Source organism: Equus przewalskii, chromosome 22 (assembly GCF_037783145.1).
Source record: "Equus przewalskii isolate Varuska chromosome 22, EquPr2, whole genome shotgun sequence".
In the NCBI taxonomy this organism is placed as follows: domain Eukaryota; kingdom Metazoa; phylum Chordata; class Mammalia; order Perissodactyla; family Equidae; genus Equus; species Equus przewalskii.
In genome coordinates, this window is record NC_091852.1 from 25,315,744 (window position 1) to 25,334,225 (window position 18,482).

General features: G+C 35.5%; 1 protein-coding gene across 8 annotated transcripts in view; it reads left to right on the forward strand.

Annotated features, from left to right (window-relative positions):
* RIC1 (RIC1 homolog, RAB6A GEF complex partner 1) overlaps window positions 1–18,482 on the forward strand; it is a 145,676-nt gene that overhangs the window by 99,764 nt on the left and 27,430 nt on the right. For 6 of the 8 annotated variants that reach the window (XM_070590009.1, XM_070590013.1, XM_070590011.1 and 3 more), the window contains 5 exons: window positions 4,651–4,742; window positions 10,528–10,616; window positions 14,380–14,524; window positions 15,212–15,260; window positions 17,844–17,996. In XM_070590009.1, the coding sequence (XP_070446110.1) occupies window positions 4,651–4,742; window positions 10,528–10,616; window positions 14,380–14,524; window positions 15,212–15,260; window positions 17,844–17,996 (528 nt within the window). The remainder of the gene's footprint in view (window positions 1–4,650; window positions 4,743–10,527; window positions 10,617–14,379; window positions 14,525–15,211; window positions 15,261–17,843; window positions 17,997–18,482) is intronic. The other 2 variants (XM_070590014.1, XM_070590015.1) reach the window with 1 other exon arrangement.

Below are 18,482 nucleotides of genomic sequence, written 5' to 3' on the forward strand. Positions count from 1 at the left end.
ACTATACATACCTTTAACACAATTGTACTTTTGGGCTCTCCATCATCATCATCCTGAGGATTCCTTTTATTCTTTATTTGGATGAGATTCTTTCATAGTTAATGGTTAATATATGATTGATTAATATATGAATTTGGTTACTGACAGAGACTTAAAATAAAAATTTGCATTCATTGGAACCTCTCTGGGTTTGGTTGATCTTCACCATGCTTCAGGAGGTAACTGAGTTATCTCCTTTCCTGCCCTCTCTGTATCCAGTGTTAGCATAGAGGGACCACATTCAGCATGTAAACATTCACTTACTTATCCCTGTTTTCATTGTCGTCTAGAGACCACTGGGATTTTTTTGTTTTGTTTTTCTCCAAAGAAAACTCTCCAGTTTTTTTGTTGGATTGGAGGTAGGGTATTTCTTAGCTGTTCAAATTGGGAGGTACTCTAAGAAGATCTAGCTGGTGCTTAAGTAGGCTTTGAGCCAATCCTACTGCTTTTAGTTCAGCCTTTCAGAGACATCTAAATTCCCAAGCCTTTTGTCTACCCTACAATGTAAATTTAACTGTTTCTCAACATTGTTTACTGCCAGTTAAGGATTTTATTCATCCGTATGCTTCTCAGCTTCCAAAATTTTTGATGCTACCTCCTCTCCCATTCTTGTCCTTACCAGTTTATGCTTTTTGAAAAAAATCTTTTCTGTTACAAAAATTGGTGTTTTAAGAGTCAAAGAACCTAAATATTCATGTTCAGTCTGCTCTTTTAAACTGGAAAGGATTTTAAGTTTTGAAGGGCATATTTTCTCTACATTGTATCAGCTTTCTGATTCCTAATAAAATATTTTCCATTAACAACTTTATTCAAATGGTAATTTACTAAATAATACATTTGTGATCAAAACATGTCAGTATATAAATAAGAATAAAAATAAGCTTCTGAAGAATCTAATTTTTTTTACAAGGTGCATATATTTGTAATTATGTTTGGGATTTTTTTAGGGTTTTTTTGGAGGTATAAGTGACATTCAACATTATATTAGTTTCAGGTATATAAGATAATGATTCGATATATGTACATATTGAGAAATGATCATCACAGTAAGTCTAGTTAACATCCATCACCATACTTAGTTACAAAGGTTTTTTTTCTTGTGGTGAGAACTTCTAAAGATTTACTCTCTTAGCAACTTTCAAATATGCAATACAGTATTATTAACTATAGTCACTGTACTATACATTACATCCCCATGGCTTATACATTTTATAAATGGAAGTTTGTGCCTTTTGACCCCCTTCACCTATTTTACCCACCTCCCCACCCCCCACCTCTGGCAACCACCAATCTGTTCTCTGTATCCATGAGTTTGGTTTTGTTTTGTTAAGATTCCACATATAAGTGAGATCATACAGTATTTGTCTTTCTCTGTCTGACTTGTTTCACCTAGCATAATGCCCTCAAGGGCAATCCATGTTATCACAAATGGCAAGATTTCATTCTTTTTTATGGCTGAATAATATTCCATTGTATCTATATATCACATTTTCTCTGTCCATTCATCTGTGATGGACACTTAGGTTGTTTCCATATCTTGGCTATTATAAGTAATGCTGCAGTGAACATGGAGGTGCATATATCTTTTTGATTTAGTGTTTTCTTTTTCTTTGGATAAATACCCAGAAGTGGAATTTCTGGATCATATAGTAGTTCTCTTTTTAATTTTTTGAAGAACCTCCGTACTATTTTCTATAGTGGCTGCATCAATTTACATCCCCACCAATAGTGCTCAAGGGTTCCATTTTCTCCCACAACCTTGCCAACACTTGTTATTTCTCTTTTTGATAATAGCCATTGTAACAGGTGTGAGGTAATATCTTGTTGTGGTTTTGATTTGCATTTCCCTCATTGTTAGTGATGTTGAGTATCTTTTCATGTACCTGTTGCCTGTCTGAGCTCTTCTTTAGTAAAATGTCTATTCAGATCCTCTGCCCATTTTTTCAATCGGATTGTTTTGCAGTTTTTTTGCTATTAAATTATATGGATTCTTTACATATTTTGGATATTAACCCCTTATCAGATACATGATTTGCAATTATTTTCTTCTGTTCAGTAGCTTGCCTTTTTGTTTTGTTGATGTATGCTAAGCATTTAAGTGTTTTTACTGAAAACAAAAATATTAGAGCTGAAGAAGTGATTGACTCATTTCTGAGTATCAGCTTTTATTATTATTTGGTTAAAGAAATTTTTCCAGTAAATTAAGGATTTAAAAAAATAATGAAAAATAGATGGACATTATTAAATGTTATAAATAAAAATTATAAATTACAAGAAAACAACATATGTATTACCAGTAATTGGGAAATACACTAATGTCATATTTATATTAGGCATTTATTTAAGTGCTTTGGAAAAATTCTATTTGGCATTGTTTAATACATTTAAAGATGTATTAAAACATGTCAGATTATGCTGCTCCTCTGCTCAGAACCCTTCAATAGACCTAGATAATTAGGACAAAACCTGCTGAGGACAACTAGAAAGGCTGGAGAAAAAATATTTTTTTAATGTACTTAAGGGCTTTGGAGAACAAACCAGAGTAAAGCACTACCAGGCTAGGGGAGGCCAGAGGCCCAGTGAGCTAAGCCCAGTGGCGTGAACAAACACGGCTAGATCCAGTAACACAGATGGATCTCACACGTGTTGAGTGAAAACCACTAGACACAAAAGAATATGTACTGTGACTCTATTTTATATAAAATTAAAGGAAAAATAAAAACATAGGCAGTTCTGAATTAGAGTTTGTATGGATACATATTTAAGTGGTAATGGTTTAAAGGAAAAGAAGGAAGTGATTACCACGTAAGTCTGGATATTGGTTACTTTTGTTGTAGGGGTGAGGGTTTATTGATCAGGAGGGACACTTGGGGGACTTTTGAGTACTGATAATCCTTGGCCTGAGTGGTAACTCCACAAGGGTTTACTTTGTGATATTACTGAGGTGTACATTTTTGTTATGTGCATTCTTCTCTGATGTATTATAGTTCATAAATAGAAAAGGTTAAAGAAGTTAAAGATACTCCAGTGACTACCCAAATAAAAATTAGAGAAAAAGCCAAAGTTCTTATAGTGGCTTTCAAAGCCTTATAAATTGGGCCTTCTACCTGTTACCTCATCTACTACTTTTCCTTCCTCCATTCCACTTCACTCCATCTTTGATGTTCTTTGAACACGCCAGAAATGCTGTTACAATAGGGCCTTTATATTTCCTACATCTTCTTCAGTACTTTCCTCAAAAGACACTTTCATAGGGAAAACCATTTAATATTAAATCTTTCCCCCATACTCTCTCTTCCCTGTAACTGCTTTTACCACCCTCCAGTACACATTGTGATTTTTTTTAACTTGTCAGTCTCCTGACAAATGTAAGGCAGGGATACAGGTAGGGATTTTGGTGTGTTTGAATCCCTACCATGTATCCTCAGCTCCTAGAGCAGTGCCTGATGAGAATAGTGGGCATCTGGAAAATATTTGTTATGGGAGTGAATGAATGAATTTCAGTTGAAGCAGTGGTCCAGAGAAACAATGCTCAATGCTATCTTTACCATTTTTTGTTATCTAAAATAATGTCTAGTTTTATTATTAAAATTGAAAAATAAATAAAATTCCTGCAAAAAAAAAGCAGATATTCCGTGTTTAGATAGTAGAATATATAACTCATTTGGGAATTAAATAAAATCTGTAGTATTACATTTCAAACAGAATTGTAATTATATTGGATTCTCTAATGTTTACTATTGGGATTATCCAAAAATAAAAGTGCTGTATTGTAGTGTGCTATTTTTAGTGCTTACTAACTCACAGTCATTATAGTTTTTGCCTTAGAATTTATAATGTAAGGTACTCTTGATTTTACAAATAAAAAAAGACAATGGAGCTGATCTATTCTGTATTTATATTCAGAATTAAATAGCATTCAAGCTTAAGATTTAAGCTTTTTATTTATTGAATGCTTAACTTGTTGAATGCTAGGTATTGTTATTAAGTGACTTACATGTATGTATGTTCTCATTTAATCTTCAAAACACTCTAAGAGGTGAGTAATTTGCAGATAAGAAACAGAAGCTTGGAAAGGCCAAATAATCATTTAAGCAAGTGAATGGTAGACAATGAGATGTTATGTCAGGCTGCAAGATACCATGCTATCAACCATTATACCATAAAGCAAAGGAGTAATAGAGAATAGTAAGCAATTGCAAATCATGAATTGCTTCTAAAGGATAGACCACATAAAATTTACTGTTTTCCACTCATTGGGACGTTAAACTCTGCGTATGTGCTAGATGATGAGAATAATAATAGTAAGCAAGTTAGATGCAGTTTCTGCTATCAAGAATTTTAGAAAGATTTGAAGATCAAATATCCATTTTTTTATTATTTTGTAAATAGATTAGCTGGTACTAGACTGAGCTCATTTGGGAATATTTATTGAACCATTTAGTGAAATTTGGGGAGAAAATTCAGATGATAGTCCTGATGGGATATTTTCCTATGCACATGAAACCAAATAAAGCCTTATGAAACTATGTTTATTAAAGGAGAAATATATTGGTTACAGTATATTTTGGAGAACACTTTTTAAACCTTAACTATTTTTCTTTATTATAGCAGCTTCATGGAGTTTGGCCACAAGATGTTGTTGATGGAACTTGTGTAGCAGTAAATAACAAGTATCGACTAATGGCATTTGGTTGTGCAAGGTAATTGGTATAGACTTCTGCATTTTAAAAGTTATGCCAGAAATACTTTGTTTTTTTAAACATGAGATGTTCTTAACATAGTAGTAAACTTTGTCATGCCCGTCATAACTTGTGAGTCAGCCTTAATATAAAATTCAAAAGTATTTTATTAATTTGAAGCCAACAAATTAAAGTTGGGCACATTTTGGAGATTAAGCATTTGAATTTGTAAAAGTGAGCTTTTCTTCAGTGGTAGGAAGTTGAGTTACAAGTTAAAAGAGCAAATCAGTTAAAATTTAGGTACTGTTTAAAAGGGAATCACAGGGGCCAGCCCCCTGGCTCAGTGGTTGAGTTCACGCACTCTGCTTCAGCAGCCCAGGATTTTGCTGGTTTGGATCCTGCGCGTGGACATGGCACCGCTCATCAGACCATGCTGAGGCAGCATCCCACATAGCACAGCCAGAAGGACCTGCGACTAGAAAATACAACTATGTACTGGGGGGCTTTGGGGAAAAGAAGAAGAAGAAGTTAAAAAAAAACAAGATTGGTAACAGATGTTAGCTCAGGTGCCAATCTTTAAAAAAAAAAGGATCAGTAAGATATTTTTCTTTTTTTTAAATAATCCTTTCTTTTTAAGACATCAGTATTGACGTTGCCTTTGAATTAGTGTGTGTGCCTTAGTGAATTTTATAAATTAGTTTCTTGCTTTAATTCGGATAATGCAGGTTTAAGAAGTAAAGTTGCATACCAGTTATTCATTTGACAAATATCTTTGTGTCTGCCATGTACCAGGCACAGTTCTAAGCACTTGTGATACATTAGGAAACAACAAAGATAACTGACTTTGTCAAGTTTATATTTTGGCTCAAATAAAAAGATTCTATCAGATATTTCTAGTGCCTTACATTGTGTAGTGCTTTTTAGTCTTCAGAACTCTTAAACGCAAAATTCCATTTTGCCTTTACAGTGAAACTTAGTGGTTCTATAAAATATATATCTAGTATAATCTCCAGCTGCATAAGTTAGGTATTAAAATATTTTTATTAGTATAAGTAATACACGTTATAAATTACTGCCTTCATTGCACTGTCAGTAATCTCTTTGTAAAGTGGGGAATCCTCATCCTCAACACACTGCTTCTTATTGAGGAGATAAATGTAGAAATATAAGTAAATTTAACTTAGTACAAGAAAGAAGGAAAAGCCTATATTTTTTTCATATTCATGGATTTGATTTGGTCACATTTTGTTTAGAATTCTTAAATATATGTTCATGAGTACATTTTGCTGATGATTTTCTTCTTCTTCTTCCTCTCCTGGTTAACATGTCTCATAGAAAAAGTTGGGGAAGGGTTCCTCTCTTTCTCTTCTCTGTTCATCTTTGAACGTGTGATCAAATTTTTCAGTGAAGCAATCTGAGCCTAGAATTTTCTTTGTGGGAACTTTCTGGATTACTGATTCAGTTCAGTTTTAAAAATAGATTTAAGAATATTTAGATTTTAACTTTCACATTGTAAAATAAAAACATCCTTGGGGCCGGTATGGTGATTAAGTTCACGCACTCTCCTTGGGATTAAGTTCACACACTCTCCTTGGTGGCCCCGGGGTTTGCAGGTTCAGATCCTGAGTGTGGACCTACATACCACTCGTCAAGCGATGCTGTGGTGGCATCCCACATATAAAATAGAGAAAGATTAGCACAGATGTTAGCTCAGTGACAATCTTTCTCAAACAAAAAGAGGAAGATGGGCAACAGATGTTAGCTCAGGGCCAGTCTTCCTCACCAAAAAAAAAAAAACCGCCAAACAAACCCACAACTTATAGGAAGGTGCATAATTCAGATATTCATAGTTTTACAAAACAATTCTAATATTAACACCCATCTGTTCACAACTGGGTTGATAAATAGAATATTGCCAGCTGATAGAAGTTTTACCCTTGCCACTCTCTAATCATAGCTCCCATCCATTCCCCTCCCTGACTCACTTAAACGTAATCAGACTTTTGTCTTTTGTGATAATCACTTCCTTGTCTTTATAGTTTTACCTCCCATGTATGCAATTCCTAAATAACATAATTTACTTTTACATGATTTTGAACTTTATATGAATAGAATCATATTCTATGTTTTGTGTCTTGCTTCTCTTCAGTTACCATTGTGAAATTCATCCATGTTGTTTGCCAGTAGCTGAAATCGTTTTTTTGGATTGATTTATAAATAGTGTTCTGGTGTATGAATATACCATAATTTATCTGATTTTCTGTTAAAGGACATTTACATTATTTCCTGGCTTCCAAAACAAGAGAGATTCTCTTATATAAACCCAATATCTTTATCACACATGAGAAAATTAATGAAAAATCCCTAATAAGATCTAATACTCAGTTCATATTCAAATTAACCCAGTTGTCACAAAATTTCTTTTATAGTGCCTTTGTTCCAACCAGAATCAGTCAAAACTTATGAATTATATTTGGTTTATTTCTCTTTGTTCACCTTTTGCCTATAACAGTCTTTACGCCTTTCTTCTTATTTTCATGCCATTAACTTTTTAAGAGTCCAGAATTGTTTATAGATTGTCCTACATTCTAAATTTGTCTCATTGTTTCCTCATAATGGCATTTAATTGGTTTCTCTAACACCTGTGATGACTTGAACCTTGAAGCTGGTTCTTATTGAGCAGGTACAGTCAGATGACTAGGAAGCTCACACCACATCAGCATTTAGAGGAAATTCACAGAGACAGAAGCAGTGGTGGGTGTGCAGTTCCACATCGCTTACATTCTGGGCTAGCACCCAGGGGTCTAGCAAGGCCAGATGTTAGATGTCTATTCCAGGAGAGGTACTCTTCCCCTTCCCCCAGGATAGTGAAGGTGGAATCTGGACCTTCAGCCTTTCAGTCACCTCAGTTTCCATTGATTGGGAGAGTAACAGCTCTTCTGGCATGATCATGGGTTGGGGTGAAAGTGATTTGTAGCTGTGTGACATAACAGACCAGTGACTTCTAGCCCTCATCTGTCAGCACTTACACAATTAATTGCCTGGAACACTAGGCTGTAGCTGATGTCCTTAGAGTTTTATAAGAAGCCAGCTTTTGGGGCCGGCTCCACAGCCAAGTGGTTAAGTTCTCATGCTCCACTGCGATGGCCCAGGGTTTGGATCCTGGGCACGGACATGGCACCACTCATCAGGCCACGTTGAGGTGGTGTCCCACATCCCACAACTAGAATGACGTGCAACTAAGATGTATAACTGTCTACGGGGGCGGGGGGTGTGGTTTGGGGAGATAAAGCATAGGAAAAAAAAGAAGAAGATTGGCAACAGTTGTTAGCCCAGATGCCAATCTTTGAGGGAAAAAAAAGAAGCCAGGTTTCTTTTAGGATGCCAGTTTGTAGGGCATATGTCTTACAGCCTGTTCATGTTTAATAGTTAGATTCTGGTTAAATGTTTTTGTTATTAGGTGATGTGTACTTCCTGTGGCATCATGTAGCAATAATGTTGAATTGTCCCAGTATTAATGGTGCTAAATTTGATCTCTTACGGTGATAATAGCTATATCTCTATTATAGAGATGTGGTTTTTGCTTTGAAATTAGTAAGTTGTGTCTTTTTAGTGAAAAAATATTTTTCTCCTAATGGGCTGATGAGAAATGGAAAGAAAAATAATTTACAGAATATAGGCACTATAGAATACCTCAAAGGTTAATTGTGAGTCTTTTGTATGTATTGACTTAGCACCTGCTTCTTACATTAGAAATATTTGGATCCTCACTGACTTGTTAGAGCTTAGCAGCCAAGAGTTAACACTTGAGAGTTGTCAAGTGCAAAGCAAAAACAAGTAAATACTTGCTAGGCACTTAGTGCCATCCTTCAGCGAGGTGTCTCATTGGGCAGGTAGTCTAGAAAGATATCTGTTCCAGGCATTTGGCTTCTGACTAAGATGGAATAGCAGATCAGATTTTCTCTCAGAGAACTACCTGAAACAACCAAGAAAATGAACAAAAATATGAAACAAGTGTTTTGAATTCAAGACATAGGACATCAGGCAAGAAAGGACAGTGATCCCTGAAAGATTAGAAACTAAGAAAACTCTTCGACTGCCCCAACTTTAATTACTTTGAGAGAGTTTCCAGGGTGCAGCATGAGGAGGGGGAGACAGAGCGTAGCAGATTTCCTGAGTTGAGTATGTGGAAATGAGAGTCTGGAGAGACCAAAGCAGCTAGGGCTCACAGGACAGACACCAAAGAGGAGAAAGTGGCACAAAGAACTCCATAAAGTTGTAGAGGGTCCCTTTTCAGTATTAAACTGAAACGTGGAAGATGTAGAAAAGACCCATATCAAACACTGCAGCAGAAAGGATTAATAAACTTGAAGAACATAACAAGAGAAATTATCCAAAATGAAACACAGAGAAAAGAATTAAAAACAAAGCATCAGTAAGCTGTGGGATAACTTCAAGTGGCCTATTATTGCAGATGTTTTATCTAGTCCCAGTCTTAATCTTTGAGGACTGTCAGACCTGGCTGGAAATGGATCATAGCTGCTTTGGGGAAACCATCTGACTTCTCCTACCACGAAGGAGTGCACATAAGTGCCAGAACATTCTAGCAGTCATAAGCCAGTGTCATTCTAATGTGTGGAAAAGTAAAGTATTTTAAAAACAACACTTCTGTTAAATTTTTGATCTAAAAATAGCTCCATAAGCAAAAACACTATTTTTTATGATCAGTTAGTTCAATTTTGAAATGTAGCTTAGATGTAATATGTAGATTTCTAGTTTTGGTTTCTGGTCCTTAAAATTTGACTCTTGTAAAGAGTTGGTTGGTTGGTTGGTTGGTTGGTTTTTTTTGAGGAAGATTAGCCCTGAGCTAATATCTGCTCCCAAGATTCCTCTTTTTTGCTAAGGATGACTGGCCCTCAGCTAACATCTGTGCCCATCTTCCTCTACTTTATATGTGGGACTCCTGCCACAGCATGGCTTGCCATGTGGTGCCATGTCTGCACCCAGGATCTGAACCAGTGAACCCTGGGCCACCAAAGCAGAACGTGCACACTTAAGCACTGTGCCACTGGGCTGGCCACTGTAAAGATTTTTTAAATGAAATAATTACATATACTATATATACAAAAGCACATGTATCATGTGTATAGATATAAAAAATAATATAAGATATAAAAAATAATAAAATGAAATTCTGTATAAATTACCATCCAGCATGAGAAATAGCACATTACCAGTGCTGATGCAGCCCTCTGTTTCTCCTCTTCTTAGTATTCTCCTTTCTCCACCAGCCAGTCAATAATCTGGAATTTGTGTACATTAGCTCTTTGTTGTATCTTTACCACAAATGTATATAACTACTGTGTTTGAATGTTTTTGACTATATAGAAACAGAATGATTCTCTCTCTATATATATATATATTTTATTTTTTTGCTATCCATTTTAATGCACGACTAAAGTTCATTCATTTTCGGTGCTATATGGTATCCTACAGCTTATTTTTTCTTTCTCTTATTGATATTCAGATTTTTTTTCCCTTTTTTTCACTTATGTACAATACTGTAATGAATGTTGCACGTGTTTCTTGTTAAACATAGGCAAGGCTATTTCTGGGGTATATCTAGAGGTGAAATTGCTACATTACAGAATATACATTTGTTCAAATTTGACATAACTACAAATTATTTACAAAATGATTTTGTTCTAATTTACAGTCCTACCAGCAGAACGTAATAGTTCCCATAATAATGCTTTTCATATCTGTATTTGTCTTTTTCCACTGAAAGTCTGTTTGTTTTTCACAGTGGTTCTGTGCAGGTTTATACAATAGATAACACCACTGGAGCTATGCTGCTGTCTCATAAGCTAGAGCTAACAGCAAAACAATATCCTGGTGAGTCCTCCTTTTTTTCCTTCTTATTTTAACATTTTTAATGTACAGTTAATGATATGCTCCCATATTAAGAATAATTGCCATAAGACTATACAAATTTCTCTCATGTTTGGCATCAGGAAAGAAAGGTCAAATAAAAAATAGCACCCATCTACATCTAATCTAATTCAATAATAAAAATCTTATTAGCCTCAAGCAGGAAACTGATGTATCTCATGTTGTAATCTCAGTTAAACATTAGAATATTTAATTGTTAACAGTACTTAGTGTTACCCACATGAATACCAATATTTTTGCTGTGATTTCTTTTAACAACTCATAACTTCCACTCGAGACCATTTTCTGCCTGAAATGCATCCTTTTGGATTTCCTTTAGTGAAGTTTTTGTGGTGGTAAACTCTTTTTTTTTTTTGTCTGAGAATGTTCTTTTTCCCTTGTGATTTAATTATAGTTTAACTTGGTTTGGTATACAGTTTTGGATTGACAGTTATTTTCTCTCTGTACATTGAAGAAGTTCCAATGTCATTGGGTTTCATTGATACTACTGGGAAATCTCCAGTCAAGTGTTATTTCCTTTTCCGGAGACTGGCTTTTTCTCTTTAGCTACCTTTAAGACCTTCTCTTTGTTTTTGGTGTTCTGCAGTTTCACTGTGTTGTGATAGGTGAATACTTTTTCTTTTCTCTTCTACTTGAGACTCAGACTTAGTGGATCTGAGAATTTCTCTCTCTCAACTGTTCTGAAAACAAAATATGTAAATATTATCTCTCTAAATATTTCCTCTTCTTTAATCTCTTTTTCTGGAAATCTAATAGACTTATGTTGTACTTTTTCCCATGTTTCTTAACCTTTTTAAATTTTTCATTTCTTTGTTTCTCTAGACTGCATTCTAGAAAATTTTTCCATATCTGTCTTCCAGTACACTAATTCTCTCTTCCTTTGAGTCTTATATGCTGCTTAATCTGTCCATTGAGTTTTAAATTTCAATTATTGTATTTTTTTAATTCTAGAAGGTTTACTTAGCTCTTTTCTAATCTGTGTGCATCCTGCTCCTACTTGCAATATTCTTTTGTTTCTTTAGATAGAAAAAATGGTTTTTATATTCTCTGTTAATCTCAATATCTGAAGCCTTTCTGAGTTCTATTTTTGCTGTCTTGGTTGTTTGAGTTCTCATTCATTTGTTTATGTATTTTAGAATTTTTGACTGAGAGCTGAGTATTTTCCTGGACACTTACTTATGTGAATGCTTTGAGACCTAGATTGAATTTGAGTTCTTCCAGAGAGGATTTGTGTTTGTTTCTGCCAGTCACCTGGGAGTACTACATCGATCTGGAACTCTTTGCATTATATTCTCAGAGATTTTTTTGAACTTCACAAGTTGCACAAATTATGGATCAGAGTGAGGACTGACTTGTGGTTGCAGATTCTCAGGGGAGCTTCTTTATTTTTCCATTCAGTACCATGGACAAAACATGAAAGTGTCCCATCCTGTTTCTTGATCTTCCACATGGTAGAGTTTAGTTCTCATTCTCCCTTGTACCATGGATGTACCCCTTTATAGTCCCAGCATTACATGGATATCTTCTGTTAGATTCCCTGCCTTGACCAAGCTCTGAACTTTGTCTCCTGTTCCTCACATGCTGTGAGTAATCAGAGATAGATAGAAGTCAGGGTCTGCAGGATTTGGCAGAAAAATTCAGGGCAGAAGTACTTTGTACACTCACTCACTTCTCAGTATTTTTGATTGTTTTGAGATGTTTAAGTGTTCTTTTCAACATTTTAGTTGTTTCAATGTAGCAAGTCATTCAAGGTGTCTAATTTGCTGTCATGCCAGAAATAGAAATTTGTTTGTTTTGTGATTCTTATTGTACGCCCTTTAAAAACCTGCAGATATTTTTATCTATGGACAATTTTTGCTGTAACCTACAAGAACAGAGTACTGTGTATTTTTAATTGTGGTTTCTGACCCTTTTATCTGTTTATTTTTTTATCCATACTTATGTTGTGCTGTCTAATACAGTAGCTACCAGCCACATGTGGCTATTTAAATTAAATTAATTGAAATTAAAGAAAATTAAAACTTTATTTCCTCAGTAACATCTAAATGTTTAATAGCCACATATAGCTCATGGCTAGCTATTAGACCGAGCAAATATAGAATGTTTACATCATTAGAGGAAGTTCTGTTGATTGCTTCTGTTGGACAAGACTGTGTTGAGTTTTTTAGATTGTTCTCTTTTCTCAGGTTCATGGAATACAGTTGCTCCCTTTGGTTATCTGCTGACTCTCACTCTTGTGGTCTTTGTTGTGGGAGAATTCTGCCTCCTTGAGTTATATAACTTTAGGCTATAAACCTGCTTGAGATGTTGGGAGACTTCTGTTGTCCTCCTACATCTTGAACTGAGACAAGGCTTCCTTCTTTTCTTCTGGCTCCATTGGCTGATTTTTTATAGGTTGCAGTGCTTCCAGAGTCCTTACATGATCCAGCAGCTTCCGTTCAGATTCCTTCATTCATGCTGGCCTGAGACTCCTTTTTTGTCTTTGTAAGAGATGAGAAACCCCAACTCCCTAGTCATTTCTAGGGCTCATCCCAACCTTCTATCCCTATATTTCCAACCTCGCCCCCCGGCTCCCTTAGCTCAAGCGCTAACCAGTCTTGCTTTCAGTTCTCTCTTTTCTTTTAGCTCCTGGAGATCTTCCTTTTTTGGAAGTTCAACTCTAACAAAGTCTTTGGATTACTTTTTAACATTTTTCTCGTTATGCAGATTATCATAATCTATATTTATTGTAGGTTACCAGCTAGATAAATTTCCTGTAATCCTGCTGCCTGAAGATGAGGTTAATCATGATTAATATTTTATTGTATATCTCTTTGACTAGATTTAATATATGTATAATGGTTGGAAAATGTATATGAATTATGGTGGGAAGTGCTAATGTGAGGATTCAAACAGGCAGAGTAAAAAAGTTCTTACTCTGTTAACTTAGCCTGTCTTCTGTAGGCTAAAATCTGTATATCTCCCCTTTGTAACAAATATAGCAAAAATGTGTTAATACTGCAAATGGAAAGAATTTTATTTTTAAAGAAAGTGATGCTGTAGATAGCTTTTGAATTGCTGATAGGAAATGCTGGCGTATTTCATTTAACTCTGTTGTAAGGAAACTTGGATTTTACTACACAAAGTTTTCTCCTTTAGTAATTATATATGGCATTGAAAGAACTATTATTTGTTAAAAGAAGATATGAGCACCTTGGAGCACTCAAGCTGGAGTTTACCTACTTAATCCTAATAGATTAAATTTCAATTTATTTTAACTTGGATCCCTCTGATATTGCCAATGGAGCATGAAGATAGTGGTAAAATATTATTTTACATTTTAAAACACCTCAAAAGTACTGTGCAAAGTACTTTTGACATTCAGTGTTAAATCATTTAAGGGAGCTATTATCCCACATTTTACAGAAACTAATTTTCCCAAACCCAAAGACTTTTAAGACCACCAGTTGTAGTTATTCAAGCTAATAGTGGCCAGATGGCTTTTACTTCTTATCAATCACTTGGGCACTGAGTTTGTTCTGCTTAGGTCAAGTCAAGGCTAATGGCCTTACTGATTTTAAATAGCCCTAAATGAGCAGGGTTCATCTCATTATTTGAAGCAGACATACCTTTCTGCTTATTTCACTTGAAGATATAGACTGTAGTAAATACTAAGTATTTCTATAGCTGTCATTTATTTTTAACTCTTCTTGTGATTTCTTAACAGACATTTGGAATAAAACAGGAGCTGTTAAATTGGTCAGATGGTCTCCTGACAATAGTGTTGTAATAGTGACCTGGGAATACGGAGGCCTTTCTCTATGGAGTGTGTTTGGAGCCCAGCTGATTTGTACACTTGGAGGAGATTTTGCGTGAGTCAATAAAGGCAAATTTTAGATAAAATTACTCCATTATCTCCCAGACAGTATACATACACAGAAACTTTGTGTCATACAGCTACCCTTTTGCTTTATTTGACTCTTAGTGTAAAACAGTTTGTAAGGTTCAGAATTAATTTGTTCAGAATGTATTGTTTCTCTGAAGATCCATCCTCTTAAAACTGACTGTTCATTCAGTAAAAGTGCATTTATTTATTGAATCCCTAATTGTGTATATGATAGCATGTTAGATTCAAGGCTAAATCCAACATGGTTCTGCCTTCAAGGAACTTATTATCTAATAAGAGCGGTAAGCCATGTATATGAATAACTAGTAGAAAATGGAAACTTACATTATCTCATTGGTTTAATGTATGTTAACCTAGTGGGTTGATAGGAGTGGGTTGATATCTCTGCTGACTTCATATACTACCCTGAATTTCTGTCCTGATGAAATGCACACACCTTCCCAAACTACATGACCCTGTCAAGAAGTTACTTAGGACTGGAAGACTGTGTCTCAGTGATATGCCTAGGTATATTAACCAGCAGTCTCACATTTCATGTGTTATTATGTATTTCTATTTTGAAGCAACAAAATCAATTTGATTTTTCTTTAAATTAAAGCTTGTTATATGTAATTAGAGGACGCTCTTGAATTAACTGTCTCTTCTGTTTCAGTTATAGATCTGATGGAACCAAAAAAGATCCCCTTAAGATCAACTCTATGGTAAGTACTTTCTATAAAATATTGGTATGGTATAAAAAAACTTGGATTTTTCCTCTTCCTTTTTCTCTCATGTTGGTCTGATAAAATTACAAGGTATTTTAGTCCTAGCAGACTCATATAGTTCTTGTTTTGATAAAAGTATTTTTTTAAGAATCAGGATGCTGCCCAATTTTCAGTATTTGATTTTGGTTTTGCTTAGATGTGTCCATCAAGCCCCTGACGTCTTTGAGAACATAGTGACTGTTGAAATTAGGCCTTGGTTTTTCCAAAGCATACCTCCATTTCTTATGTGACTCACTAGCCTAGCACTCACTTCTCATGGCCTCCTTTCTTTTCTTTTTGGTGAGGAAGATTTGCCCTGAGCTAACATCTGTTGCCAGTCTTCCTCTCTTTTGTATGTGGGACACTGCCACAGCATGGCTTCATGAGCAGTGTGTAGGTCCATGCCTGGGATCCAAACCTGCGATTCCCAGCTGCCATAGCGGAGCACACGCACTTAACCACTACACCACTGGACCAGCCCCCTTCCTTTCTTTTAATCTAAAGTAAAATGCTCATTTGGGTGTTTTTACTGGAGGACATGCATGTGTGTGGTATTTCAGCATATTTTTAAAACTTCCATAGATGTATGTCAGGAGAATTATAGTCACTCTTGTAACAATGTTTTTATTTATTACTTATTTTCAAGAGTTGCTGTAGAAAGCAGTGAAGTGTAACCCCTATCTTTACATAAAAAACGTTTTCTTACTATAGCCCCTCCATGTGCCATCTTTGTGAAATTAGTAGCTATGAAGCTTATTGCTTCCTTTCTCTCTTGCTCTGTAGAGGAAGGTATTTTCTGATCTTGCGTTTCTCACCATGGTTGCCTTAAATAGTGGTTTCCAACCTTTCATCCCCAAGGACCCCATTCGATGTCTCTCCCTACTTCCATATTTTAAAATGTTTTTGAACAAATACCATTTCTATAACTACCAATTAATGTTCCTGAGCGGCATGCAACAACCAGTGTTATCAGCCTCACTTAGTTGATATTTCAGTCACAAACTAAGAATCTAAACATTTTAGTTAGCTTGTGCAACTTTTATCATAGGAAAGCAAAACTTCTATTAAGCTTTTGAAATTTTGCAACAATTCAGGGGACCCCCGCCTCCTCACCCCTGCTGTTACTAATTTCTTGGCCTCGCAGATTGGGAAAGTATCAATCTTTAAAAAGAACTATTGTGAAATCTAGTTATAGAATATTAAAATTGCCTGGGCCTGGGGAATTTATTTGAACCTTCTCATTTTGCAGAGGAGAAAACTTATACCCTGAGACACCAAATAGCTTGGCCAAGGTAATACATACAACAAAATGGTAGCCAAGCTGGAATGAAAACCCTAGCCTCCTAGTTTCCAATCCAGTGTTCTTTGCTCTATACAAAACTATCTGTTTGGGGTGGTTCCTTGTCAAGCTTCCGCTAGGTAACATGGATCTTCCCCTGTAAGGAATTTCTTTGTACAGTCGTGTACTGCATAACACCATTTAGGTAAATGACAGTCCACATAAATGACAGTGGTCCCATAAGATTAGTACCCTATGGCCTAGGTTTGTAGTAGGCTATACCATCTAGGTTTGTGTAAGTACAGTAGGGGAGGAATAAATTCCCCTTTACCCTAGGTTCTTCTGGCTGGTCTAAGAATTAATATGAGACAGACTAACAGGAGAAAAGCAAAAGTTTAATATATGTATACATGGGAGAAACCCAGGAAAACCAAATAACCCACCAAGATGACCAAGGCCACCACCTTAAATACCATCCTCAGCTAAAAACAAAAGATGTTGGGAGTGGAGGGAGTCAGGGACTTCAAAGAGAAGGAAAGATAATTCATAGGTAGGGTCAAAAGGAGTGCACGTGTTTGGAAAACAACTGTTTGGCCATACAGAAACAGAAGAACACAGATGGGAGTCCAACAAACAGGCTTTTCTAGGTTCCTCCTTGTATGCCACCTAGTTCATTTTATGCTAAAGTGATAGCTCTCTTCCTGAGACAGATTTTTTAATCTGAATTCTTTTAGGCAGTTAAGGAAGAGGTAACAAGAAAAGCTTTCTGAGTCTTTTGTTTCTTAAAAATAATCAGCCTAAAATAATCCTCACATAAAGGAGATAGATTTTGGGGTGGTAAATTTCATTCCCCTCCAGTACACTCTATGATGTTTCCACAACGACAGAATCACCTGGTGGTGCATTTCTAAGAACATATCCTTGTCATTAAGGAATGCATGACTCTATTTGAGAGGCAGTTAAATTAATGGAGAAGTTACAGAGAGCAGTAGGCATTTCTTAGGATTTGGAGCTAAGATAGGTATGTAGTATTTGCACTGTTGTAGGTAGAGAGAAGTGATGGTTTCCACTGGAGATGGCTGAGATGTACTAGTTGAAGGTATGATTCTTGTCTGCGTTGTCCATCATGTTTTCTCCAACCTTCAGAAGTTATTAATAATGGTGTTGTTGGTTATGTCAGAATTTGAATATTTGAAAATAGGAAAGGATAACAAGAAACTTTTTATTGCTTTGATTTTTTCCCCCCTCCTTCTCTCTCCAAGAGCTGGGGTGCGGAAGGCTATCACCTATGGGTAATCAGCGGATTTGGTTCTCAAAATACTGAAATTGAGTCTGACCCCAAGAGTGTAGTTAAACAGCCTGGCATTCTGCTATTTCAGTTTATCAAGAGTGTGCTCACCGTAAATCCTTGTATGGTAAGTTTATTTAATTAAAAGTCTGGGCTTTTTTTTTTAGTGGCTTTCATATTGGAATATCAGACTCTTTCTTATGATACAAATATGTTGAGTATACTCCTAAAATTGTCATATTATCTTCGTTTGTCTATTTTCTGTGATTATTATGTTTGTTTTTAATTTACACCAAAATTTTGTTTCTGAGCAGGTTTTGGTTTTGGGTGTCTTTTTTAATAGAATTACAAGCAACTGGAGGAAAAGCATTATTTACACATTTACTTGAATAACTTAAAAAACTTTGATCTTTATCTGAATAGCATTTCCAAAAGTGTGTTCCACCAGACACTGCTTGAGAGATATCAATAGCAATTACACAGGATAAGAAAAAGTTATATTGTCATGTAAGTGGGAAATAAAGGTGTTAAAGCTTTAGAGATTTCTTTATTGTTGAACTCCAAAGTCTTTAATATGCTAATGTGCATCATGAAAATCCAGGAGTTGGTATAT